Source organism: Acomys russatus, chromosome 14, assembly GCF_903995435.1.
Source record: "Acomys russatus chromosome 14, mAcoRus1.1, whole genome shotgun sequence".
Classification (NCBI taxonomy): Eukaryota; Metazoa; Chordata; class Mammalia; order Rodentia; family Muridae; genus Acomys; species Acomys russatus.
Genome location: NC_067150.1, coordinates 20523728 through 20549784, shown reverse-complemented (window position 1 = coordinate 20549784; position 26057 = coordinate 20523728). Strand labels below are relative to the sequence as shown.

Here is a 26057-nt window from a genome sequence, read left to right as displayed (position 1 = left end):
GACCTGTGGTAGGGTCTGGAGTAGTGAATCCTGAAGGTGGTGCTTTCAAGAGGCAAGAGGACAAAAAGCCCCTCAAAAATACTTGGCCTCCTCAGTCACGTAGCATAAATCTCTTGTACTATTGTGTCACTTTGGGCAAGTCATTTGGCTTTTCCGACAGCACTGTCGCCTCTAAAGTGTAGGTGGATACAGTGGCCTAGCCCAATGGGATGTAAACAATCAAAAATATTTCATAGGACATGTGTGCCACAGCTTGATTTCAGTGCACCGGCAGCCCATTCTGTGAATGAAAAAGCCAGGAACAGAGAAAATGACACTAGACCAAAACAGAAAAGTTTGGCATGGGAGTGGGTTCCAGGGCTTTTGCTTAGTGAGCCCTTTGACCTGCTAATGAAAGGTACAGGTTCCCTGATCTGGTGCGGTGTGTCTGAAGTCACGCCCAGAGCCACACGAACAGGTCTATCCCACACTCCCTCACCGTGGGCCACACCCATGGCCAGCACGCCAATAGCAACGGAGGAAAGCGATGCCAGCAGAAGGGTTCAGCTATGCTGATGGAAGTGCCAGCTGCTGTTGGGGCCATAGCATTTCCTGCTTCGGCTGCCCTCTTTGGTCCTGACATCCCATAATTAAAAATCAAAAGGAAAACTCTTTAGAGATGGAGAGTGTATCCCAACCTGGCCCCGGCCACTCTGGCCTTCTCTCTTACCTGCGCCTTAGTTTCAAATCTCCACCGAGGGGTCGGTGAAGCCCTGCTTCCCCTCGTTTACCAGCACTGGCTTCTCGGTCCGAGTGTGCCAGACCAGGATCTGCATATCCAGAGACACGAAATCAAGCAGCGCAGGCGCTCAGCTCATTCTGTCACCCTCTGTCCCCTCCCACACCCGGCAAGTACTTCTTCTGCCCCTTCCCTTCCCACCTTTGCTCCATTTTGTAACTGTTCTTTATTTCCATCCACCACCCCACCAACTCATTCTTTCTGTTTGTAAATGTGACACATTCAAAATACCTTCTGGAAGCAAGACACCTAGTAAATAGACACAGATCAAGATTTCCCAAGTGTGCCTGTGTGTACACATATGTGTATATGTGCATGTACATGTATGCAGGCATGCATGCGCCGTGTATATGTGCATGTATGCAAGTGTGCACTTGCATTATCGTGTGCATGTATGTGCTCAGCAGCAGTCATGGAGCACAGATAACCCTATGGAGAGTCAGCGATCCTTGGAACTCCTCAGTGGGAACCCGTCCCCATTTCCCTGCCAACCTATCATGGTGCCCACCTTACACAGAGTAAGCTACATCCTGAGTGGAGACTGTAGACAAGCAAAGCTATTTTGAGGCCTCGTCTTCCCCACTGATCAACAGAAGGTCTGGAGGTGTGTGTGTGCGTGTGCAAGTGTGTGCGCGCACGCACGTGCTTGAGTGCGTGCATGTGTGTGTTTCTATTACTAGCTGTCAGTTTGGAAGAGAGTCTTACCTTGGTGCAGTTTGCTGCCTTGGGCTCCAGGTCATTGAGAGTGACAAGTTCCCGAAGGAGGCTGCTTTCCTGGTAGCCTCCCTTCACTCCGCGCAGCTTGAAGTAAGCCTGGCTTCGCTGCAAGATGAGCCGTAGGTTGACGGCAAATCCAGCCATGTCTATTGCAAATGGCCGGTGGGGGTCGAACACTGTCTTCCAGCCAACTACCTTCCCTGCCCCATTCACCCGTGGGGCCTCATACCGCAGGCCACCAACGAAGGCCACAGGCCACACGGACACCCTCCGTGTGCTGCGCATCTACAAGGTGAGAACCTGAGTCAGGACACTTGGGTCTAGGATGACAATGCTACGTATTCCCACAGGAGGTGTATCATTTAATGAGTGTATGAGGGTTACCTGTGTGGGTCCCTCCCAGTCTGGCCTCCAGACCATCTGCTACTGATTTTTAGGGGAACCCCTAGAGGAATCTTACCCAGGCTGCATGCAAGGCATCTCTCAGCCAAGATGTTGGTCACCTTCTCTATGTGGCCCAATGCTGTTTTTCATCCTTGTACAAAATCTCCCAGTATTGTCATTTTAAAATTTGAAATGAGCTTTCTTCCTCAAAACTTAACAGGGATGTTCAAATTGTCCTTCTAAGAGGTTTCCGGTGGCCATGTTAAGTGGACCCATAAAAAAGTCTCTTTCAGAGAACAAACCTCTAAGGCCCAAAACAACAAGCCTCAACAGCCCTTTTAACGGGCTGGGTTCCTTTAACCTGTTTTGTTTTTGCTGTTGTTGTTTATTTTTTTGGTTTTGTTTTGTGTTCTTGTTGTTTTGAGACAGGGTTTCTCTGTGTAGCCTTGGCTGTCCTAGACTTTTATAGACCAGCCTGGCCTCGAACTCACAGGGATCTGTCTGCCTCTGCCTCCCTGAGTGCTGGGGTTACAGGTGTGGGCACCTGGCAGATTTTAACCTGTGTTGAGGTTTTCCCATTTCTTTCTCTAGTTCTCTGTAGTGTGCCCGACACTCCCTGTATGTGCCTAGACGTGCCATATTGTCCCCCCATGGGGCCAGTCCTCTGCTCCTATCTTTGTATGGCCCCCAAATCCTTCAGTCTGCTGAAGCCCCACCTGCTACTTTCCCTCCTCTGGTCCCCAGCGCACCTCTTCAAAGAGCTCCAGGCTGTAGGTGTTGTCATCATCTGCGAAGTATACTACACCCGGCTGAGTAGAGTTCCGTGGAAAGGTCTCGCGCAGCCAGCGCAGGGCCAAGTTACGCTGCATGGTGCCTCGTGGGATGCGAGGGTCTCGGGCATCACCTCTCAGCTTGTAGTTGCGTGGTGTCTCCACATGCAGGTGTGTGTAGTTGAGGCCAGTGTCGCGCAGCAGGCGCGATGTCAGTGGCGTCCTGCGTGGAGCGTCCTCCACCACCAGCCAGTGCAGGTTGGGCACATGCAATAGTGTGTTGGCCATACGCGTCAGCTCTGCTTTTTGCACCGGTCTACTGTAGGTGGGCGTCACCACATGGATGGTGGGCAGTGTGTCGGACCATGGTGGCGGCCTTGTGTACACGTATTCTGTGCGCACCACCTCCACGATGTCTCGGTCAGACATGCAGTACTCCCTAGGGTCCGCACCGGGTGGTGCCTCATGCCGGGGGTCACTGCCCTCATCTGCAGAGGTGGGAGAAGGCGGTGCGGGGAGGGAGGGGACGAGGGTGCTGGCCTGGCTCTGATATAGGGCTTTCAAAGTCACCCACCCTTCCAAGACAGTCCTGTCCTCTGCCCCTCTGAGGAACCAATATCAGCACCTGCCTCCTCACTTCTATCTTTAGACCTGAGGTTCCAACCTGTGGTCCTGGAACTCTCATGAGAAATTTTCCTAGTTTGGATTCCTGGGATGACATAAAACGACCCTTTCATTATATTTTGGCACGTGTGTAGCTATGTGAAGGCAGCTGGCCACCTGTAGTCATCTATCTTCAGTTCCTCAATGCCTTGGTCTTAAATGGCAAAGTGTCCTGACTCTTCCTCATATGGCAAAGTTGATCACATGGCAGAGAGAAACAGCCATGTTCTGTGGTGTGGTGAGAAAGGGTGTCTATAGCACAGTTTGGATCGCAAAGAAACTTACGTTTTCCCACAAACCCTCTAGTCAAGTGAACTGCTCTGCCTAGGCTAGCAATTGTCTGGACTTGGGTGCATGGCATAGCATTTCACTCCTGCATTTGGTTCCACTGGGTTTTACTCACAGGTGTCAATACAGTTTCAAGTCCTGAATAGCATTGAGCTTCTACATTCTTCCATTTAGTAGGTGTTTGTTTAGTTTGATGTCAATCTCCCAATTAGTTCTTTCTAGACACGTTCATGTATCTCCTTGCACCTATAAACAGCTCTCTTGTCCTAGCGTCTAGTAAGGGTTTCACATCTACACCCCGAGGAGGCCACAAAGGGACAGTGATACCTGCAGAAGTCTGTCCTCTGGGCGCATGCTCACAGACACCGGGTGGGGGTGCAGCGGGATTACTTTCTTCTTATTATTATTTTAAAGTAATGAGTTCCAAGTTGGGCAGCTCTGAAGATTCTGTCCGCCTGGGACTGTTTCCTGCTTGGGGAACCTGGCAGGGCTACTAGGAGGAGCAATTGGGGTTCTTGGCCTTCTTGTTTTCATCAAGTCCCTGATCTCCGAGTTACACGTTTAGGTTTGAGTGATTCATGAGTCAAATACAGTGTAGTGCTCATTGCTCACACATATCTCAGTAGGCTATTAATGGCCAGAGGGCAGACTTGGAAACCTAGGCTCAGACTCCGCTGCCTGCCGTGACAAATTGTGTGACCTAGAATAAGTTTCTTAGTTTCTGGTGCTTTGATTTCAGTGGCCAAAAAATGGAGCTAGTAATATTAACTAGTAGCATCTGTTGGCTGGAGTTATTGTATAAGTAACAACACACATCAAGGGCTTGGACCGTGACTAGGAACAGCTACTATCAACTCCTGGGCAGGACACTGGCTAACCTGCTTCCTTGTGGCTCCGCGTATTTATGGTGAGGATGATATGACCAAGCCGCATGAAAGGGCTGGGCCACATCTCCCCCTGCTCTCTCCGACCGTCCTGCCATCGCCGTTAATAGCAGGTGGTTTCGCAAGGTGGAGTCCAGTGCAGGTGAGACCAAGTGATCCACTTTTGTCTCCGAGGGAGTGCTTACGAGCTAATGTCACAGAGACATGGAGTATGTTACCCAGGCCATAGATCAAATGTTGCGTGTCTTGGGGGCGGGGGGACCAAGGACACAGGCAGAGATATAGCTCATCAAAGGGGAGCTTTTGGGTTAAATTGAAAAGAAACAATGTTGAGGAAAAAAGGGACAATGTCCAGGATATAAGAATTCATTTATCTGGTAGCTGATAATATTTTGGAAACTGGGGTTTAGGGTGAAGATTCAGAGCCACCTGCTATCCAGATCGTCCTAAACAGGCGGAAGCCTGTGTCCTGAGGAGTTCTCCACGTGTTAGGGCTGGCAGCAACCTGCCCTCCATCCTTCACCCTGCCTTCAGGGATTTTGCAACTCTGAATCCTAAAAGGCTCTTGGTGTGATGTCTCTGACCCTCACTCTGCCCAGAGGACAAGAGACATTATGTCATTTTATATATGGCAGTTTCAACTCCTCTGGAATGATGTAGTCACAGAAAAACCATGATTCTAATCTGACAAGCCCCAAAGAGTGGCCCTGGGCTTGTGAGCAAGGGGATGACGTCATGGAGAGGACCCGAGTGCCCAGCAAGGGCAGTGGGACCACAGCTGGAAGACTGGGAAACTGCAGGGGGGTTGAAGGACTGACTGCCTTCCATTGTGGAGGGCACAGCATGGGCTGTGAATTGCAAACTGTTGTAACTGAATCAGCTGAGGTCTCTGACCATAGCAGCCTCCCGGGCACTGATCTGTTATGGGAACCGCTTGGGCACCTTCCTCTCTCCTTGCTCCTAGGAAAGACGGTGCACACTGCAATGCGAGAACCGCTGCTGTGGCAGAAGGTAGCTTTAGTTAAGACTGACTGAAAGGTAGCTAGAGGTGGAAGGCAAGGAAGGCCTGAGGGTGGAGATTTGAGTATGAATAAAAGATACCTCAAGACTCATAGCTAGAAGAACACTAGTCTAAGACCAGCTTTCCTCCTTGCTCTTGGGAAGACTTTTCCTCTCTTCAGGGCTTTGCCCAGTTAGCATCCTAAACATGAAATTGGGGGCAAAGGGCACACTGTCCTTGAGAGGTTTTGTAGCACAATACAAGCTAGGGTGTAGTCCTGCAGTACAGCAGTAAGCCTTGGGTTGCCTCTCAACAGTTCAAAATTAAAGCAAACCCAAAACTCCCTCAAACCACAGTATCCCCAGGACTCTGTGCCTTCCTTGCTGTCCCTGCTGAGTGGCCCATCCTTGCCCACTGTGGAATTGGGGATCATGTTTGTGTGCACACTGATTCTGTTTGTTTTCAGTGTTGAACATTTGATACATTTGGTACTGCTTTGCGACTTCAGAAGGGACTGCCCTCCCTAGGGTACCTCTGTCCTAGGGGCAGTAAACAATTGACCATATTCCTGCATCTCCATCAGGATACCCACACGCCAGTCTTCCTCTGGCCTAAATCACCTGAGGCTCAAATGTAGGGCAAGTGAAACCACCCCATCATCCAAAAGCCCACAGAAACCATCCACTTTATCCACTTTAGAGCCTGACATGGTAGAGCATGGCTGGTAATTGCAACACCAGAGAGGCTGAGGCTGGAGGATTGCCACAAGTCTGAAGCCAGTCTGGACTATGTATTGAGTACTAGGCCAATCAGAGCTGTAATATCAGTAATCTCAAAAAAGGAAAATCTGACTAAACCAAACCATCTGCCTCACAGCCCACCTGGCTGCTTCTGTGGTCTTTTCTATGTGAAATGATCACAGTGTAGGCTCTGTCCGAGCTTGCTTCACCTCTGCTGCCTCCTGACCAAGAGCCCCAGTCCGTCCTCATGTTGCCTCATGTATCATGGCATACCCACTCCTCTTAAGAACTGAGAGCAACAAGTTGTTTTTTTCAAGCCACTTGACTTGGTGTCTGTCTGCATTGTGTCATACTTGATTATAATAAATCCCAGGTGCTTAAAACAATGTGTGTGTGGGAGATGGGGGTGGGGCAGGAAGAGGAAGAAGGATGGGGGAAAAGGAGGATGGTTTCAGTGGAGTCTTAGAGGGCCCCAGATTCCCCCAAGGTAAGGTGGGGGCGGGCAGGTGTAGAAAGAATGACCGCAAGGTAGCTTTTATTACCAAAGCCAGGCCAGGGTGTGGGTGTGGGTGGGGGTAGGGGTGGGCTCACCCTTGTGCACAGCAAGCAGAGGCGCGAGGCTGCTCTGGTGCCAGACGGTGATGAGCAGTGTCCAGGGAAGCACGATGAGGACAATGGCAAGGACGTCCCGTCTCTTCGGCATCTCCAAGGCTGGCTGCACCCACAGCTCCTCATTCCCTGAGCGGTGGCAAGGTCAGGGGAGCGTGGCCACGGAACGCCGCCGGCAGCACAAGGGAGAAATAGAACAGGCATGGGCCGGCCGGCCAGGCACAGGGATGCAGAAGCCGAACACTGGCCTGCAACTCTCACCAGCGCTCACACCCACCCATTGTGGAAGCGAGTTCGCAGAATCCAGCCTGATGGAAGCCTGCGAAGGGGGCAGTAGTAGTCCAGGGCAGGGTCAGGAACCTTCAGAGGCTGATACCTGTAAGAGAGAGCAGCGATAGGTGGGCCAGAGATGTGGACATGGATCTCAGAGGCTAGCCTACTCCAGAGGTTATCCCTCAACAGAGCTTTTTTTTTTTTTTTTTTTTTTTTTTTTTTTTTTTTTGTATAGCTGTCTGGGTGACCGAGCCCATGAACTTCCCTTGACATGCAGACCTGTACAAGAGCAGTAGGGATGCAGTGTCTAAGGACACAGAGGTTAGAGACATCTGCTGTGGCTTTTGGCCAGTTTCATCAACTTTGCACTAGTTTCTCAACTACTGACCTGCTTTCCAAAGCTGTTCTCGCAATTAGATGAGTTAATTCTCAGAAAGCACTCAGGGTCGTCCCTCATAGATATGTACCAGAAACTCTGGCTGCTATGATGTTCATAGTGGCATTGGTGGTCTCTTCATAGCTTTGGCCCAGTGTCATATTTAAGAGGCCCCCTTCAAGGATAAGCAGAGGTGGATAAGGTTGGACACCATGAGGAAAGGTCCCAAGTGCCCTCCTGTTTATGTCTGAGGAGGATTCTTGTAGGGCACTTCCTTCTCACAGGATGAGCCTCAGGTGAGGGCTGAGCATCAGCACAGGGAGGGAGAAGGGCTGTTCTCTAAGGAGCTGCCAGCTAGTAGGGAGACAGTTGTCAGAAACGGCAGCTGTGAGAGCCCCAAGAAAGACCCATGCTACAGAACCGCCCATGGAATTCTCTCCTGGTTCGGCAGAGGGTCTGCTGTAGACACTTCTTTGGGAACTGGCTTTCCCTTGTGACAGGACAGAAAGTGTAAGCTGCTCATAGCCCCACTGGGAACGATCACCCCCTTTCCTTCTCTTCCTCCCCTCCCTTCCTATGCAGGTGCTGCTGGGCCCATGGCTGGTAGGAGCACTTAACACTCTGGCTGGCCCTCAGTATGTTCAACACGCCAGAGCCTAGGCGGTAGACAGTTACCCTGAGAGTCACCCCAGAGGCCATGTTTTCTGCCCCACCCACTCCACATGTGTTCTTGGTCTCTGCCAACATTGACAGTTATGGTCAACCAGAACTTTTTGTGACCCAGTTTTGGAACTAGAATGCAATTTTCTTCTTCTCACGCCTTCTTTCTGCTAGTCCTGGTGTCTTCTGGGAGACCAAGTTTTATTTTCTACTTAAGAGCATCGCCCTGGGTAAGCCAGCATCCTACACCCAGCCCTTCTCGTAAAAGGCTCACAGCTTCTAGAATCAGTGTCATCTGCCCCCATCTCATTCCTTAGGAAATGAGAGCAGCAGGTTAAATGTCATGTTATGGGCCAACAGTGGGGCACTCAGGAGGGAGCAAATGCTGAGCTATGGCGCAGCATCCTCTACAGCTCCCCACGTGTGTACTCTCTCCCCTCTGAAACACAGGTTGAGATTTGTCTTGTGTCAGTGTTGGGAGGTGAGGCCTGTAAGACCTGATTAAGTCATTAAGAAGAACTAATGAACCTGGCACAGGGGTACACGCCTGTGTTCCCAGCACTCGGATGGCAAAGGCAGGTGGATCTCTGTGAGTTCCAGGTCAGCCTGTTCTACAAAGTGAGTCCAGGACAGCCAAGGCAACAGAGAGAAACCCTGTCTCAATAACCAACCAACCAACAAAAACACCTGCCCCCAAATGAGAGATTAATGCTTTTTCTCAACCCTCCGAAAGCATGTTGCAGTAAAGCAGGGTCACCCCTCATGTCCCCTCTCTTCCATGGCTGTCCACTTGCTCTTCTGCTTTCTTCTGTGAAGAGAAACAGCACACACTCCTCACCAGCCTGTATGCTGCACGTCATACCCCCCGAAAAACCCCCCAAAACCTAAAACCCTCCTTTCATTTATAAGCAACTCGGCCTCAGGTATTTTCTTACAGGAACAAACAACAGACCAGCACAGGGAGGCCACATCTAGCTGGGGCTTCAGAAATGTCTGGTTCTCAAATTCGGTGAAGGGTTTGAGTCTAGGTTGGGAAAGCAGAAGAAGGGAGGTGAGCACCGAATGGGCTCAGCCTATTGCTTTCCTGCTTCTATGCCTCTTCTTCTGGACATCTGTTTAGACCTGTGGCTCACTCAGCCTTCCTCTTGTCTGACTACTGCCCTGTGTATGGTGACTGGCTTTCCTACAGTGTTCATGGTATCCAACGACAAAGATGGCTGGCAGTGTTCCTACATCTACTCTGTGCTATCCTCACAGCTACCCTGAGAGGCATGCACTGTGGCTCTCAGTATCTTCTGGGTGCTAGAACAGGAAGAAGGAACAGGAAGGGACAATGTGAGGGATGTGGGCATGATGTAGCGGGCCATTAGGAATGTCTGATTTTATTACTTTTTATCTTTTTTTTTTTTTTTTGGTCAAAAAAAATCTATGAAAGAAAAGAGAGAGGAGGCAGAGAGACAAGCTCTAAAAATAAATTTAGCAATAAACCCAGTTGTGCATTAATTACTCTGGAAGCCATTACAGCTCGAAAAACCCCATAACTTTAATGGAGGCTATTATAAGCATAGCGGCAAGCTCGTGGAGCTAATTACCAGGCAGTTATTAAGTAGAGCAGAGAGCACCCCCAGACTTGGAGAACACCATCTGGTCAGCAGGGGACGGGTCCAATGGCAATGGTGCCTGGCTGTGGGCAGGAGGCCAGAGGTGCCGGCTGCCCCTACAATGGGCTCAGAGACCAAAGTGGCTTGCCACACATAGACTATGGTTTTGGCCTAGGCTAGGAGGAATGTGGTGGTTGCCTGTGGCATCGGCATGGACCGCAGTATGGTTTTAGGGCCTTGGCTGAGGTGGGCAGAAGAACTGATAGAAAGCTGGGAGAAAGCAGGACTCAAGGTGAAGAGAACGGGGTGTTTGAGAAATGAACAGCTTTTGAAAGGGGCTTTGTGGTGAGGAGGGACGTGTTTGTGTGGAGAAGCGTGGGTGCTGCGAGGCTGCTGTGTTCATGATTTCCCATGCCATTGCTCCAGGCATGCTCCTTATCACCCAGTGACCTCTGACCTCTCTTCCGGGAAAGTAGGGACATGAGGGGCCCCCGCTCCCCTGAGCATCCCATGAGCAGGGACAAAGGCTATATTGTGGGTGCATTAGAAAAGGCATAAGTAAGGAGCATCTATTGGATTGGGAGCAAGAGCTAGGACAGTAGCAAGCCATGTCACCCAAGGTGGGGGAGACTGTGTTCACACTGTTCACCTCTCTGCTCTCCGCTCTTAGCTTTAAAGCATGGAAGTTGACTGGAATAATTTTAATAACAAGCCGAAGCTATGATGACTTGGCCCTATGAGGATGAACACATGTCCTACACAAGGCAAGGGTGCCATTCTAGAGTCGGTTTCCGAGGGCCACCATTATTGCTCCCTATGGAACTGGGTCACGCTAAAACCCCAAAAACTCTTGGAGATAGGCTTAGTTGGGGAGAACTAGTCACAGGATTTTTGCTACAGGCTTCAAAGTGCTGCAGGTTACAGATGAAAACTAGGGGTGTCTGGGGATCAAAACAGAGAGCTCTATCAAGGCTGGAGGGACAGTTAAGCTGAATGGACCAGAAGCTGCTGGCCCAAGAGGACCACAGTGGTGTGTGAGGTGGGCTCAATGCTAGTTGTACAGAGACAGAAGGCTTTCTTCAGAGCCCACAGGTGTTTAAACAATGCCCTTGGTACCTGAAGATTGGCTTATTGATCTCCACTTGAAAAATATTAATTGTGCATCAAGCCTTTATGCCCAGCAATTCTGTATACTTAACTTCTCTCATTTAACTTCTCAATTAGAAAACCCATGAAGAGAAGATGTGTCTTCCAGACTGTGCGATGTGATGTTATTCTCAGTGAGATAATTCTTGCATAGTGTGTGTGAGTTCTTAGAATCAATCTTCAGCATCATAAAGCAAGCAAGCAAGCAAGCAAACAAACAAAACACCCAATAAAACACTTCCCATCCGCATGTAGAAGAATATGGAACCTTTCTGGGGAGCCTGTGAACTGACAGAGGCAACTGAACCTCTTTTTATACAAAACATCACAGTCATCGTCTCAGGAGGAGCTGGAGCTGGTGACCCTGGTGACTGGGGGAGGTTCTTGGCCTTCCATGGGAGAGAAGTGAAAGCAGAAGGACCAGGGGAAGTTGTAAAGAATATAAGTGTGATGAGGTGTTGGCCCCAATCAGGCATCTCTCTTCCCTACACAGGGCCTCTCCACAGAAGTAGAGGCATGGGCTCTGTCCCAGAGATCTACAGGAGCCCCTAATGGGATCAAGGGATTAGTATTGATTCTGCAGGCTCTGCTCAGGAAAAGCCCGATGCCAGAGCTAATCAGCTTGCAGCCTAGTCAATCCATACTTCATTAACCCAGCCCCAGCCCTTGAGCCACAGCACTGCTGCCTTGGGCCCAGATAGTCTCTCCGGTGGGGCAGGACACAGACATTGGCTGCCCCCAGTGTGAAGACCCCTCGAACACATAGGGGCCTGTAGTGCCTCCTGTTCTTCGTTCATAGGGAGAAAGGGAGGGAAAAGAAAGGGGAGGGGCCTTCTAAAAGTCCCACTCTGAATCCTCCCTTAACACATGGCACTTTTGTACAGCCCAGCTCTTTGATAGTCACAACAGCTCTGCATGGTAGGTAAGAAGCCTTGCCCCCACCTTGGATAAGAGGGCATGGAGCTTAGAGAAGCTCCCTGATAGGGCCAGCGTCCCAGTGTTAAATGTAGGTGAGGCTGTGGACCATGGCTTCCTCTCCCTTCAATATCTACTCTACCTCCTTTATATGGATTCTTCTGGATCTCCTTGGGCCCACTCACTGGAGAGTTCTGCCTCGGGAAGGAACTATAAAGCTCTTGAGGCTATAGGGCTTCTTCATCCTACTTTGTTTTTATTTGTTTTGTTTTGTGTTTGTTTGTTTTTTTTTTTTTTTTTTTTTTTGAGACAGGGTTTCTCTGTGTAGCCTTGACTGTCCTGGACTCGCTTTGTAGACCTGGCTGGCCTTGAACTCACAGAGATCCACCTACCCCTGCCTCCCTGAGTGCTGGGATTAAGGGGTGTTCCACCACACCTGGCTGCCTTTGCCCTACTTCTATGCTGCTGGAAGAGAGGAAGACTAGGGCAGGAAATGGCATCCCCCCTTTGCGTCCTGGCTCCTGATGCCTGGCACTTCTGGTACTTTGACAGGAAGGGCAGCATGAGGTTCTGATCTCCTGTCATCTTGTCTCCTTTCTGCTTGGAAACCAAGCTGAAGACTCAGGGAGAAGGGGACATTATGTCACCCCAGATTTGGTGTGTAAAGTATGGTTTTCTTTTCTTCCAGCCCAACACTGTGAAAACTGGCATGGTGTGTTGATTTTTTTTTTTAAAGGTAATTCCTTTGTTTTTTCTTTTCTGGAAATAGCCTTGAATTAGATTAAGATTATGATTATGTTAAAAAAGAAAATTGGGTTTTACCTTAGGATGATTCTCTGCAAGGCTAATAAGCCCTCTCTAGTCCATGGCAGAAATTTAAACAGAATAAATAATGGGTTTCCTGAAGCTACCTGGGTCATGCTAGCGGTTCATAGACCAAAATAGGTGAAACATTCACTTTCCCCAGATCTAATGCACAGGGGGACCTGGATCAAGCACCTGTACTTTGTCCTGAGGAGCCATCAAATACCCATGGGTATGAACAGGTAGGGCATTAGCAGACGATTCATTGTTTGGCTCTTGAGGATGGGCAGAGCCAAACGGGTCACAGCAACTGGAAAGCTATTGAAGAACTAAGGGCAGCTGGAAATGGCCAGGCAGTCCAGGGAGGAGCACCATTTTGGAGGTGCCACTCAGTAGACATGTGGCTGCTGACTGCTGACTGCTTCGGTTCAGGGACAGTAGTCAGTGGTCAGTGAGGGAAGGTGTGTAATGGCCAGTTATGGGACATCAGCTGGCTAGCATAGGGCCATTCAGCCCTTGCCTCTGCGATGTGGGAGGAGGTCCCTGCCTGCAAAGAACCTCATGGGAGTGGTTCAGTTTCTCCTACCTCTGTGGCCCTTCATTCTGTTATCTCTTCTTCCTTGTGTCTTCTGAAAGACATGCCAACTTTAGGGAGGGCATGTCACCACGCACAAGGGAATCAGATCCATTAGCTATTGCTGGCTAATGTATTACCATGTGCCAAGGAACTTAAAATAGCAATTATTTGCCATCTTCAGAGTCTGAGATCAGGCCTCCAGGCCTAGGTCACTGAAGTCTCATTTAAGGATTGGCTGGGCTGCATTTCTATCTGTGGGCTTGACAGGGGAAGAACCTACTTCCAAGATTTCTCAGGTTGTTGGCAAGATGCACTGGGTGCACAGGCCCTTACCTCCTATGGCCTGTCTATGCCATGACACCTTGTCATACAGGCTCCCTTTTGTTTGACCTCTTATTGTGTAAACTCAGCAAGGAGAGACTCCAGAGCTGATTAAAGTCCTATATGATGGACTTAACTGTGGCAGTGACAGATTAATTTTTTCCATGTTCTATTGGTTAGAGGCTAGTGACAGAGACAGGAGGATATTGACATATGAACACATGGAGTGACAAATCATGAGGGCTATCTTAGAGGCTGTCTGCCCACCCCAAACTGCCAGGTCGTCCTCTCATTCTTTGAGCTCCTTAGCTCTTGTCCATTTATCACAGATCCTGCCGCTAACATCAAGGACCAGCCAAGCCATGGGTTCTGTGATCCTCCAGCACCTCTCTGCCTGCTCCCTTTGCTTTCCTTTTCTTGGAGTGATCCATGGAGGAATGGCACAATAGTGCAAGAGTCCTAGGCATCTTGTGGACCTCTCCTCTCCTTTGAGCCCCCATGTCTCATGGGAATAAGATAGCATTTCCCTACATATGTTATTAGACAGTTAGGGAAATGTTAGCATCAACAATCTAGCATGTATTTGGTACCAATAAACAGACACTTTTGTAACCGTGATCTGCCCAGCCTATGAAGGGTCTGGCATGGGATTCCTAGCTTGCCCTTTGATTACTCCCAGTGAAACCCACTGCTCCTCTAGGGATCCCTTAAAAGAAGAGGTGCAGGAAAAGAGGGTCTGGGATAGTAAGAGACTATCTTCTTCTCAAGGGCTAACCTTGGCTTTGTCACATGCCATGAACCTATGGATCAGAGTCACTGCAAAGGCCAGCCCCAGGGAGAGGGCTGACAAATGCTCTGGGAGCAAGCCCAGCAGGGCATCTTCCACCCCAGGGCCCTTCAGATGTTAACCGGCCTCCCTGCTGTGGCCTCCACACTCCTTGCTTCTCTTTGCCAGGCTCCTGTCACTGTTTGATTGCCTGAGGGTGAGCACCCGAGTCCAGTGGCTGTCACAGACCCTAGGAGGAGGAAGTGTGGTATCAGATCAGCCACAATACTCCTACCTACTGCCCTCATAACGCTGATAGGGTAGAAAGAGTTTATCTGATGAGAGTGTTTCAGGTCCCTGCCCTTCATCTTCTTAGGTGTGATGCTTATAGTTTAAATCAGGAAAGGGTTGGCTCTAAATTTTCCATCCTGACAGCACATCAGGGCTGACAGCAAACCACAGAGCATGTCCTGAGTGGCTTCAGGAAAGGGGTTCTCTTCTTGACACATGTATGTATGCACATGTGTGCAGGGGCCTAGTATGCCACCTGCGATGAGTTTGCGGCTTAGCTTTGGTTACTGCTTCTAAGACCTCTCAGAGACTCTTGTGATTGAGTCTCAGTTGGAAGGAAAGGGTGTCTCCTGTGCCCTTGGCTTCTAACACTCAGGCCTGGGATTATCACAAAAGGGATGAGGTCAACATGCCAGCTTGCTCTCTCTGCAGTGCTGGAGCAGAAGGCAGCACTCTAAAACTTTCATGAGGGTGGTTTCCAAGTTCACTTGTGCTGTCTGTCTCCTTTAATCACTGAACCCTTATAATCGCAAAGCCCCCCCCCCCTTTCTCTCTATTTCTTTTTGTAATAGATGAAGAAGCTGAGGCCTGCCTGGGCCTAGGGGTGGGGGTTGTATTTCCTCAAATGTCCCAGGTAGCAGGTAGTGTGACTGTACCACAGCTTTTTTTTAGCTAAAGTCAGTTGTTAACTTCCTGCTGGGACAGTCTTCTTCCCTAGAGTGGCAATTCCTTCCTCTTAGCCCTGTAACAGAGGGCTCTTCTCTGCTGGCTACTGTAACCCTATGCCCAAATGGCAGCTGAGAAACTGAGTTTCCTTTGCCTCTGGCTCATCAGGGCAGGTGTGACTTTACACTTCAAAAAAAAAAAAAATCCAAAATAGGACTGGTTTGAAGGTGTGACAAGGTGGTAAGATTAACTCACAGGATTTAACAGATCAGCCGCATGTAGACTGTGGGACAGCTGGGTATCACCAGTGGTCCAGGACCCACTGCTTAATCCTAATGCAGGTGTGGGACTGAGTGCCGAGTGGAGTGTGAGTGCTGAGCACAGATGGGCACGTTTCTTTTTTCCTCATCCCTGAGTGAGTGCCCAGCCTTGTCCCAGGCTTCATGATCAATCTTCAGGAGCTAGCAGATCCAAATGCTGTCTTTCCCTCCTGTGAGATGAGCTCTGAGAGCTAGGGAGTGTGAGCTGCTGCAAACAGGGGCAGTCTCATATCCTCCCCCTCACCTTGCTCCCTGGAGACCAGCACTGGACCAGCAGTGCACTTCATTCCATGCCACAAAGAGACCACACGAGGGCGTTGTCTTGCCTTTAGACTCTACACGGTAAGGCAAATGTCTGCTTTTGGAGAATCTCTCCACCCAGCCTACTGCAATGCTTAGTGCTCCGTGAGAGGCCTCTGGGCTGCTCAGGACATCTGTGGTTCTGGCTCCACAGTTACCGAATACCCACTGGGCTAGTACTGCCAATGGATGCCTGCTTTGCAGGGGAGGAACTCAGCCTATTTTGCTACTAGGCAGGCAACGGGGGACTAGTAGAGCTACAGCTGCTCCAAAACAGCAGCAGCAGAAGCCATGTGGGCAACTGGCCAGGAGGCCACATCTCTCCCTGTGCCAGGCTGCCGTGCACCAACAGTTGGCAGAGAATGGTCATAAACCGAGAGGCACCGCAATGCCTTTAGCATCCTTGGCTCGGAGGCAGGGAGAGATACCACATTTGCCCTCCGAGACCCTCAAGACAGAGGATAGCCCATGGCTCTGGTGCCTGAATGAAGTGTCCATATACAAGGTGGAGCTTGGTACGGAGACTTGCTCCATCCTTACTAGACCTGGGTACCAGGACCAGGCAGGCTAAGGAACACGGGATGCGTCTCTCCCTGGGGCCAAGTGTCTGAACCCTGAGTATGTTGAAAGAGCATGCAGAGCCTTTCATGTTATTGTAGGGCTTTTTGTTCTAGGGGAGGGCGGGTCAGCTGACACCACTTTATTCCCCTAGCACTGTCCTTCTCACGCTGATGCGGTTACAGGCCGCTTTCTGCCTCACCCCCCCCAACCCCCTTGCTGCTGTGGTCTGTGCTGTATCTATGAGAGAAGGGTGCTGGCAAAGCGAGATGCCCCTGAGCTCTGTGCCTTCCCTAGCCTCACCCTCCCCAAGCCCAAGCATCTGTGATGTGCGGTCATCACACTCAAAGCATCCTGGGTTTGATGTTTGTCCTCCAGGTCAAACCTGTGCATTCCCACCTGGGGCCCAGGGCCCAACACAAAGTGGAACTGTCCCCAATATCTCTTGCAGCTCAGCTTCCTTAACTGTAACCCTCACAGGGCTATTTGTAGTCCTTTGAGGGAATCCATTGGAAACATCTGGTTCGCAATTAGCACTGAAATTACTTAGATCATGAAAAATATAATAGCACTGGCAGCCGGCACTATCACCTTGTTTCAAAAACAGAGCTCCCGGAGTGGGAGATGGGACATGAGAGGGAAACAGTGTCATCAAATACATTTTATATATGCATGAAAATCATAATGAAATATTATTACATAAAATTAATATATGCTAACAAAAACTTTAAAAAGTCAGTTGGAAGCCACCACCACGAAGGGAAGGGGGACACTTCAGTTATTTCCCAGGGGTCAGTACAAAGTACTTGCTGGGTAGTTTTTTCTAGCATTTTCTTCTCTCCATACAGCTAGGCAGTGCAGAGACACCAGGTCCTGGGAATATATGTGGTTGGCATGCAATAGAATGTTAAATGGGGGTGGCCCAGGGCAGGTAGGCTTCCCCTGTGTGGAAAGGTAGCATTACCTGGAACCTGGCACTCTGGCCCTGGTTCACCCTGCTTTTGTTCAAGGCAGGCTTCCTTAACAATACCCTGAAACCCCATTCTATGCACTCTCCCTATGGCACTGCTTTTTCAGGCTGAGTAAGGGAAGCGTGGGACTAAATGCCAGAGGAGATGAGAGTCAGACACTGTGGCTGCCCTGGTGCTCTGACCCCTGCTAAAGACTGCTTCTTCCTTCCCCTCTTCTTGCACAGGGTAACCCTGGATGCCTTTCTAGCCTAAAGAAGGACTATGGCCAAAGCTGTTAGGGTACTGGGGGGTACATCATTGGGGATATAGGGCTGGGTACTCCTGGATGCAATAACTTTGCTGTCCTTTTATCTCAGGTCGTAGGTTCCTGGGAATCTTCATTCTTGTTACCTCCCAACTCCAAGCTCTCCCTTCTAGAATGCCTGCTCCGTCCCTAAGGTCCATGCTGTGTGGCATCAGCTATCCCTACCGACAGGATAAGAAACAGTTAATATGATGTGCTGAAGCTGGCTGGGCGAGCATGCATGTGAGGGTATTATTAGCCAGAGCGGCCAGCTTGTGTGTGCCGTTCATTGCAAGCATGTGGTTCATTGCAAGGTGTGGAAGTGATGAATGGAGGGCACCCTAAATCTAACTCCTGCATGTGGAGAATATGCTGACACTATCTATGTGCGTCTTGAACTATATATTACATGGCAAGCTGCAGGCACGGATGTGCATCACTGATTGCCTCTCTGCAAAGAAGCCTGAATATCACAAAGGCACATGTGTAAGGCCAATTTGCCTGCTACGCCCTGCAGAGGGCTTTCTAGGGCCTCATGGACTCTGGTCCCAAACAAGGATCCTGAAAGGGCAGATAGATTTCACCTTCAGGGCTCCAGAAAGACAGCAGGAGTGCTGGTGGCACAGGACGTTGACATCCCTCTGTGGCCTGTACACGTTTGTGTAGACGACTCTGGAGGGAACAGAGGCCAGAGGCCCAAACAGACACCAGATAAAATGGGGGCTCTCCTGCCTGCTTTGTACTCCCATGGCATTCGACATATAACTTCAACCTGAGTACCAATATATCTTCTGGGTCTTTCCTGTATCAGGAAGGGCAATTGGGGCCAACTGCCATTGATCTAGCACTTTGTTCTCCAAGACTTGGCAGAAAAGAACCAGTCCACTGAATGAACATTTAAATGAAATGTTATATGTGTCTATGGGGGGAATATCACTCAGCCTTACAAAGGGAGGCGATTCTGATGCGTGCTACCACATGCATGAACCTTGAGGACATTATAAGAGAAGCAAACGGGCCACACAAGGACACATGTTGTAAGCTCTACCCATATGACGTACCCAGAGCAAGATGGAAGCACAGAGCAGCGGTGGTGGTGTCCAATAGACGTAAAGGTTCCAATTTGCAAGATGGAGTTTGGTTTTATGAAACAGCCATTATATTTGACTACTGAACTGTATACTTAAAATTGTTAAGATGGTTAAGTTTTGTGTTACATATTTTTTTGACACAATAAATTAAAAGGAGCTTGTTGTACCCACGGTCCATTTAGACTTGGCCAACAAGGACAAGAAGCAGGTCCAGCAAGCTTCCCTTGAAGCTGGGTTAGGCTTGGCTCCCTATGAGGTTACAGGTGAGTTCTCCGAACCTTTCTGGTTCGTCTCTTGGAAATGTCACCAAGAAGAAATCAGTTCAGAGCACAAGCGCACCTATGAGTGTACCCCTTACAATAATGGGTATTTGTAGGTGGCAGCCTGCAGCCTGGCAGGGGAGGAGGCGAGAATAGTGGCCGCTTGCTCCTAGACGCAGAGGGAGATTTATGACGGGGAGAAGAAGTTAATATCGACAAGTGATGAGTTAGGAGAGTCATAAGTCAGCTTAAGTTCAGAAACTCTGACGGAGAAAGAAAATCACACGCCTACAGGCTGTTCATCATCCTAAGCAGGCCGCGGAGCCAGGGTCCTGGGCCTGTGGCTGAGCAGTGCGTATGCCAGCTGGGCAGTCCCTCAGCCTCTGAAGACAGCGTCATTTCTACCGTGAGGCCTTTGGGCAAAGGCCATTGGGCAAGGAGAGAGAGAGAGAGAGAACTGATGAGGCACATAGGAAGGGTTTGAAGGATTCTGAGGGGGAGAGCTGTCTACTAGCACCACCATAGAAATGTCTCCGAAGCACAGCATAGCATCTTCCCTGATGTATGGATGACCCCATGCACCGTGCATCCCAGGGGACCACCTGAGAACAGCTCCTGAACGCAGCTCTGCTCTGACTGGGTCCCAGGGCAACAATGGGGGGGGGGGGGCTGGTGAGGAAGACCCCGATCAGAAGGCTGCAGATTTGGGCTATGAGTAGTTAGAAGCTGCAGAACCAGATGTTAAGCCGTGGAGGACCCCAACCCCTCACACCCCTGTTTCACAAAAGGCAGGCCATCAGAGTGTTAGGAAAGTTAGCGTGCACTGTGGGAGGAGACACTTAGGTACGAGTGGCTCTTACACAAGGGTGGAGCCTCAGTGGCATCTGTTCCCTCATCTTCAAGTGCAGGAAGCAGTCTGGAGTCACAGAGCCCAGTGCTGGGAGAAGACTGGTGGCCCAGGGAGCCCAAGCATCCATACACAGGCACCTCATGGGCTCCCTGCTGGCTCTCCTCATCTGCCACCTCCATCTCTGGGACACCACTTTCCAGGTGTGTGCGGCAGAGGAGCTAGCTATGTGATGTGATTTTTTTGCTGAGTGGGCAGATGCCACTTGGCTCCTGCCTTTCAGACTTTGGAAGAGGAAACAGGCACCTCCCAGGTTTTAGCATCGGGGTGAGTTAGTGACAGAGCTGGGGCAATAACTTAGGGCTAAGCCGGCTCTTTCACTCACTCAGTTGCGGGGTAGGTGGAGGCTGATTCTTGTTTGGCAGCAAGCCTTCCTGGCCTCCAGCCTTCATAGATTTCAGGGACACAGCCTCCTGGTGTTGTTACCCTTAAGACCAGGCATGGAATAGGCCTAGGAAGAGCCCTCTCAAATCCCTTTATCCCACTCAGCAAGATGTCACAGTGGCTGACTTTGTGGATGAACCTAGACGCTACAGTAAAAGCAGCCTCCTTTTTTTTTTTTTTTAAATCTGGCAGCAGTCATTTAAAGTAAGGACACAATCCCAGTCATATTTTATGTCCAGGGCTGAATTCTATCTCAGGTCAGGAGACAGAGGCCCCGGAGGGATTGGTGTTGCATGCAAGGCCATGTGCTGATGGCAGACAGCCTGGCACAGAGTGGGTTGCTCTGCAAGCACTTCTGTGAGTTGCTAAATAAATGAAAACTACAAATTGCTTTCTATTTTCAAATAAAAAAACAAAAAAGCACCCGCTCCTGTGCGTTCTGAGCGATTAGCATGATGAACTATAGTGACTCATCCCTCTTCTTACCATCTTAATATTACTCTCATTTTAGAGGTGAGGAATCAGAGGCACAGGCATGGTAAGCAGCACCCCAAGGCCGTACAACTAAGAGGAGGCAGAGGCGGGATCAGAGTCTGTCCTCTGTGGCTCCTGTGACCACACTGTGCCAAACCCTTTGTGCGGAGGTATGGTCAAAGAGCAGTTTAAGAGCTTTCTGGGCTGCAGGCAAGCATTCTGAATGTATTGTCCAAGACAGTAGCCATGGGCTACAGGTGGCTCTTGAGCCCTTGAAGTATGGCTGGAGTAGTGAGGGACTGCTTGGTGTGCAAAGGAAGTGGTCCACTCTACACCCGGCATTGGTCATCCCGGAGCTCCAAAGCACAGCCAAGTAACGAGCAGCAATCCTGAGCCCAGAGAGTTGGATCTGGCCCCAGCGGTCAGATCCTTCCTCTACCCTGGAAATAAGGACGGCAAACAAGATACAGAAGACAGAGCCTCACCCCTAGATCCAGGCCACACTGTGAAAATGGGGAGCTGGTCTCTCCTGAGCACGAAGACCTTTGTCTCTGTCCTCTCTGCCCTCCATTACTGTCCCCTTTCCTTCACAGGGGCACATGACTGGACTAGACAGTTTATGCACACAGGGAGAAAGAAATCTTGCCCATGGCTCTGCACATTGAGCAGAAGACCTCCTACCCCTTGGGCACGGTAAGTTCTCCAACCCACCTAGCTCTTGATCTAGACTTAGACTCGCCACCTTGGGGCTTATTGGTGATGGAAAAGCCTTAATTCCTGTCAGGAACTTGGCACAGAGCCTGCCTCCTGTGCTGCTGTCAGCTGGTGTGTGTGTGTGTGTGTGTGTGTGTGTGTGTGTGTGTGTGTGTGTGTGTGTGTGTGTGTGTGTGTGTGTACAGGGGGCGCAGACTCATTTTAATATTGGCCAGAGCTAAACCTCATTAGAAAAGTAAATTTGCTGTAGCTGCAGGGGGAAAAAATGCAAGCAAACCACCCAACCTTCCCAAAGCTAAACAGAAAACACAGGGTTTAGACTGTTTGATGCAGTGTGTCCTCATCGCCAGGTGCAGTGCCTGGGACACAGTAGGCACTTAGAGTGAACGCAAGCGTGGTGAATTCTGGGTGACTTCTGGCCATAGATAGTCACTTTTCAGCACGGAGAGGAAGGAAGTGGTCATAGATTTAGAGTGTTAATGAATCTCAAAAAAATTTTAGATGGCCATTCGCCGATAATATGGGATGATTACAGTGAAAAGTCACTTGATATGAAAATATCATTCTTGTTGCTTTTCAGTGGAGAGATGTTCTGGGGAATTTTGTTCCGGGTCAGGAAGGGTAGGGTCCAGGTCAAAGTCAGAGGTTAGATATCCACATGGGTCAAGGGTGAGAGGGAGACCCAGATACTGGAGGAATAGGGGAGGGAGGAAGGAGCATGTATAAAATATATAAATGAAATTAACACTCATCGTCCTTGTCCTTAGCAGTCTAAAAAGATGATAGTTCCCCAATTTATAGAATGTCAGGAAAACACATGCCTAAAAGGACTAATTATTTTCTCAAAGTCCACTTAGCCAAAGATAGGTACTGACAGGTAGGACCCCAGTAGGCCCATCTGGGGGCCTGTCACCTCTGGACCATGACCAGGTCTCCTTGCTGGTCTTTTGGGGAGGGATTTCCTAAGATCTTCTCGCCTGGAGCTCTGACAAGGAGGATGCTACACGGAAGAGGCTTCTCGCCCTCTTCCCTAGGTGTCAGCCTTGCCCATGTTCTGCCTCCCTCCTCATCATGCTACTTCCCAGGCTCAGGTAAGGTTGGTGAAGGCCAGAAGGTGGGCCAGGCCTGAACACTGGGCGACGGAGGTCACAGCAGGTGGCTTTCCTTCATAGTCCCGGAACACTTTGCTTTCGATTCCATGACCTACCCCTGTTGTGAGCCACCTTGACTCAAGCAGAGTCTTTCCCCATAGACAGTCCAGTGAGGAGCCTCCCAGGGGATGTTGCAGACTTGCAGAAGAAGGCTGCATCTGGTCTAAGCTTTCACTCTGCCTCCTCATTGCCTTTCTCAGTCTCTGATTTCTCCTTTTGCTGAGGCCTGGCCTCTCCTACAGTTGTCAGGAAGAGGGGGGCCCTGGAACCCTTATTCTTCTCCTCTATTCACATGGGGACCACCAGTCTCTCTGGCCCAGAGCCTGGCTCCTTGGTCAGTTCATCCTCTTCCATCTCTTATCCTTGTAAAAGCTTACCAGGATGGGATCCATATCATGAAGGCATGTTAGATTTGGTCCTCCCTAAAAACTGTGGGGGAAAATCCAAGTCTATTGCAAAGCTTGAGCAGAAGAAATGAGCTTCTTCCTCTGGGTAGCCTGTTTTCTGCCACAGGTAGTAGCAGTTGCGTCCTAGTGATTTACCTGCCTGAGGCTTCAGGTAGGTGAAGCATGCATTAGCACCTCACCCCAGAAACACAAGCACCTATGCAACCACGCCCACAGGCACAGGATAATCCCTAAACACTCAGGGAGCAGCTATACAAACGGGAGCAAGACAATGGCTTCAGTGCCAAGTGGGGGCGCAAATGCATTCATATCCCTGGTCCTGTCTCCCCAGGAAGCATTTTTCTTTTGCTGAAAGGGACGGAGATGGGGAGATGGAATGCAACCCCGGGACCATTGGAGATCCTGGAAGTGAACTGAGAGATGGGGGAGGTTTTGTGAGGGTTTCCCAGGAAGGATCTGTACCTTGCAGGAACACAGAAAGGACTTAATGTTTGGTTCAGGAAGGCCAATGGTGGTCACCAACTGAGCAGGTTCTACAGGGAGTCCCCGCTCTGTGGTGACTCTCTATGGGAAAGGGAGAGTTATGGAGAGGAAGCCTAGAGCAACAGCCCTCCACAGCTAAATATCCACCTCAACACCAGTCTCTTCTGAAGTCGTGTGCTTGTGGCGTACACACACACACACACACACACACACACACACACACACACACACACACACTATACTTCTGTGCCAGGAACACGGGTGTCCACCTCATTCACTTGAAACTGTAATGCCAAACAGTCCAAGATCAAGATCCTGCTGGGCACTCCAGCTACACAAGTCTCCATTAAAGAAGTACTCTACGAGCATTGGGGAAGCCTCTGTCAACAAAAAGCCCTTGCAGGGTCTGTTCAGTAGAAATCTGGGGGCCATCTCAGCTCCAGCTTCTGCCAGGACTAAATCTCACTGAGAAAGTGGTAGCCCAGCAAAACCAAGTTCCTGGGGCCGGGGCCAGGGGCGGGTGGGGGGCGGGGGTTGGTGCTCTTCACCCCTAGAGCTTCTTACTGTGAGGCTGACACCGTCCCCAAGGTGCTGGATCGGACACTTTTCTCTCTCGCCTCTCGGTTCCCTTTCCTGAACTTGTATGATCAAGTGCACAGAGGACAGTCATGACCTGGTCCTGCATCCTTCTCCTTTGCTGCACTGAAGGACTCAAGGATTCATCGCTGTCACTTTTGACATCTCTCAGATCCTCAGCATTCACAGAAGAGGTGCATGGCAGGCACTTGGCTCCCCAGAAAAGAATTAAATTGTAAATGCCCAGGAAAGGCAGAGCAGTTGGGGTGTCTGCTGGTGAGCAGGGGTACAGCTAGAGCTGACCCCTACTCCGGTGATCCTGTGGGCCACCAGGAACCACCTGCTGAGGTGGCAATGGACAGAATAGCGAAGAGAAAGGCCAGTTGTTAGAAGACTCTTGCCTTCATCGCGATGGAGCGGGGCAGGCGGCATTCTGGCAGTCTAGCTTTATTTCCTAGCCCCTCAGGTTGCAGGCCGTGCCAGCCGGCCCTCTTTCCCGCTGTCCCCATTTTGTGCAACACACACACACACACACACACACACACACACACACACACACACACACACACACACACACACACCCGCGCATGCAGGCGGACATGGCGTGGGTACTGATGGGGGCGCATAAAGGGGTTCTGTGCACCGCGGTGGTGGGAGCTCAGGGCGCGGGACACTGACCTGCTGCAGCGAGTCCATATCGTCCCCGGAGTGGTCCATAACGGGTGGCAGTCCTATGCCCTGGCCACAGCGCCCCGAGGCTGCTGTCTTGCCACACGCGCGCTTCTGTCTCCGGGCGTTCTCCAGCTCCGTGCCCTCGGGGGCCACTTCATAGCCGTCAGCCCGCTTGTCCGCAGCCCGGGCCGGCCAGCTGCCAGGGCCCGGCTTCTGAGCTCAGCCAGGCGGCGGCCGGAGCACCGGAAGGCGCGGGAGGCGAAGCGCGGGGCGGTGATAGGGGCCCCAAGAGGCGACGCGCGGGCCGGCCGGGCCCGGGTAGCAGGGCGCGCGGCCGGAGCCTAGCCGAACGGGCTAGCGCGTGGTGCCCTCGGCGGCGGCGGATGCGCGGCGCGGCCGCGACAGCGCCTCCCGCCCCGCCCCCACGCACCCCGCCCCCGCGAGCGCGAGCTGCCGCCGGGACCCGAGCCACACGCGGTCCGTACCAACCTCGCGGGCTGAGGAGGGGGCCGGCGCTGGACCCCCTCCCCGAGCTTGGTATCACCTCCCCACGCTCCCTGCCATGGCCATCCCGCTGGGGTGGCTTGGGCTTCGGATACTGGATTGGCCTTGGGCTGGGCCCAAGGCACCCTAGCTTTGGCTCAAGGAGTGAGAGCGCGCCCTCCCTGCCCGCATCTCCAGCTCACCCGCCTCCATCCCTCCATCCTGGCTGCTCAGGCCCCTGGCTTGGCAGCCTCTCTCAAAGGGCGATTGTTTTCGGGCTGGGATGCTGGGGTTTGTGGTGGTGGTGGTGGGGGGAGTGGCGGGGACGGTTCTGCAGGACTAAGACTAAGGACTAAGCTAGAATCAAAAGAGGGGGAGGCGGCCAGCTTGGCTTCGGACAATCCGGACAATCCGGAGTGAGTACTGGGCTGTTTGAATGGCCTGGAGGTGAGAGTCCCCAGGGGCCTGCCACTGGGGCAGCACCACCTGTGGGCACTGCTTCTTTCTTTAAAGACATTGCCAAGCTGCTGAGTGTCACTCTCTTCTCTCCCGACCCCATGCACTGGACATTTCTAACAAGGAGGCAGGAGGCATTGCCTGGTGCAGAGCAGTGAAGAGATGGCCAAAGTGGGTGGGCAGGGCATCCAGGAATTTTTCAGTACTGAGGAAATGGAATATAGGGAACGTGTGTGTGTGTGTGTGTGTGTGTGTGTGTGTGTGTGTGTGTGTGTGTGTGTGTGTGTGTGTTTTCATGCAGAGGCCATGGAGCCATCCATTCAGTGGGAGATTCCCCA

General features: G+C 50.9%; 1 protein-coding gene across 2 annotated transcripts; it reads right to left on the bottom strand.

Annotated features, from left to right (window-relative positions):
* Positions 1-696: 696 nt before the first annotated feature.
* Positions 697-25090, bottom strand: B3gat1 (beta-1,3-glucuronyltransferase 1). 2 transcript variants are annotated; one of them, XM_051156097.1, is made up of 6 exons: positions 24787-25090; positions 7095-7209; positions 6816-6962; positions 2629-3137; positions 1484-1780; positions 697-809 (listed from the first exon to the last, which is right to left on the bottom strand). In XM_051156097.1, exons 3-6 carry the CDS (start codon positions 6925-6927, stop codon positions 723-725), a joined length of 1005 nt encoding a protein of 334 aa, XP_051012054.1. In that variant the 5' UTR covers positions 6928-6962; positions 7095-7209; positions 24787-25090; the 3' UTR covers positions 697-722. The 2 variants fall into 2 exon arrangements, with proteins under 2 accessions (XP_051012054.1, XP_051012053.1); XM_051156096.1 differs by having other exon boundaries at positions 7111-7209; positions 24787-25087.
* Between the last annotated feature and the right edge of the window lie 967 nt (positions 25091-26057).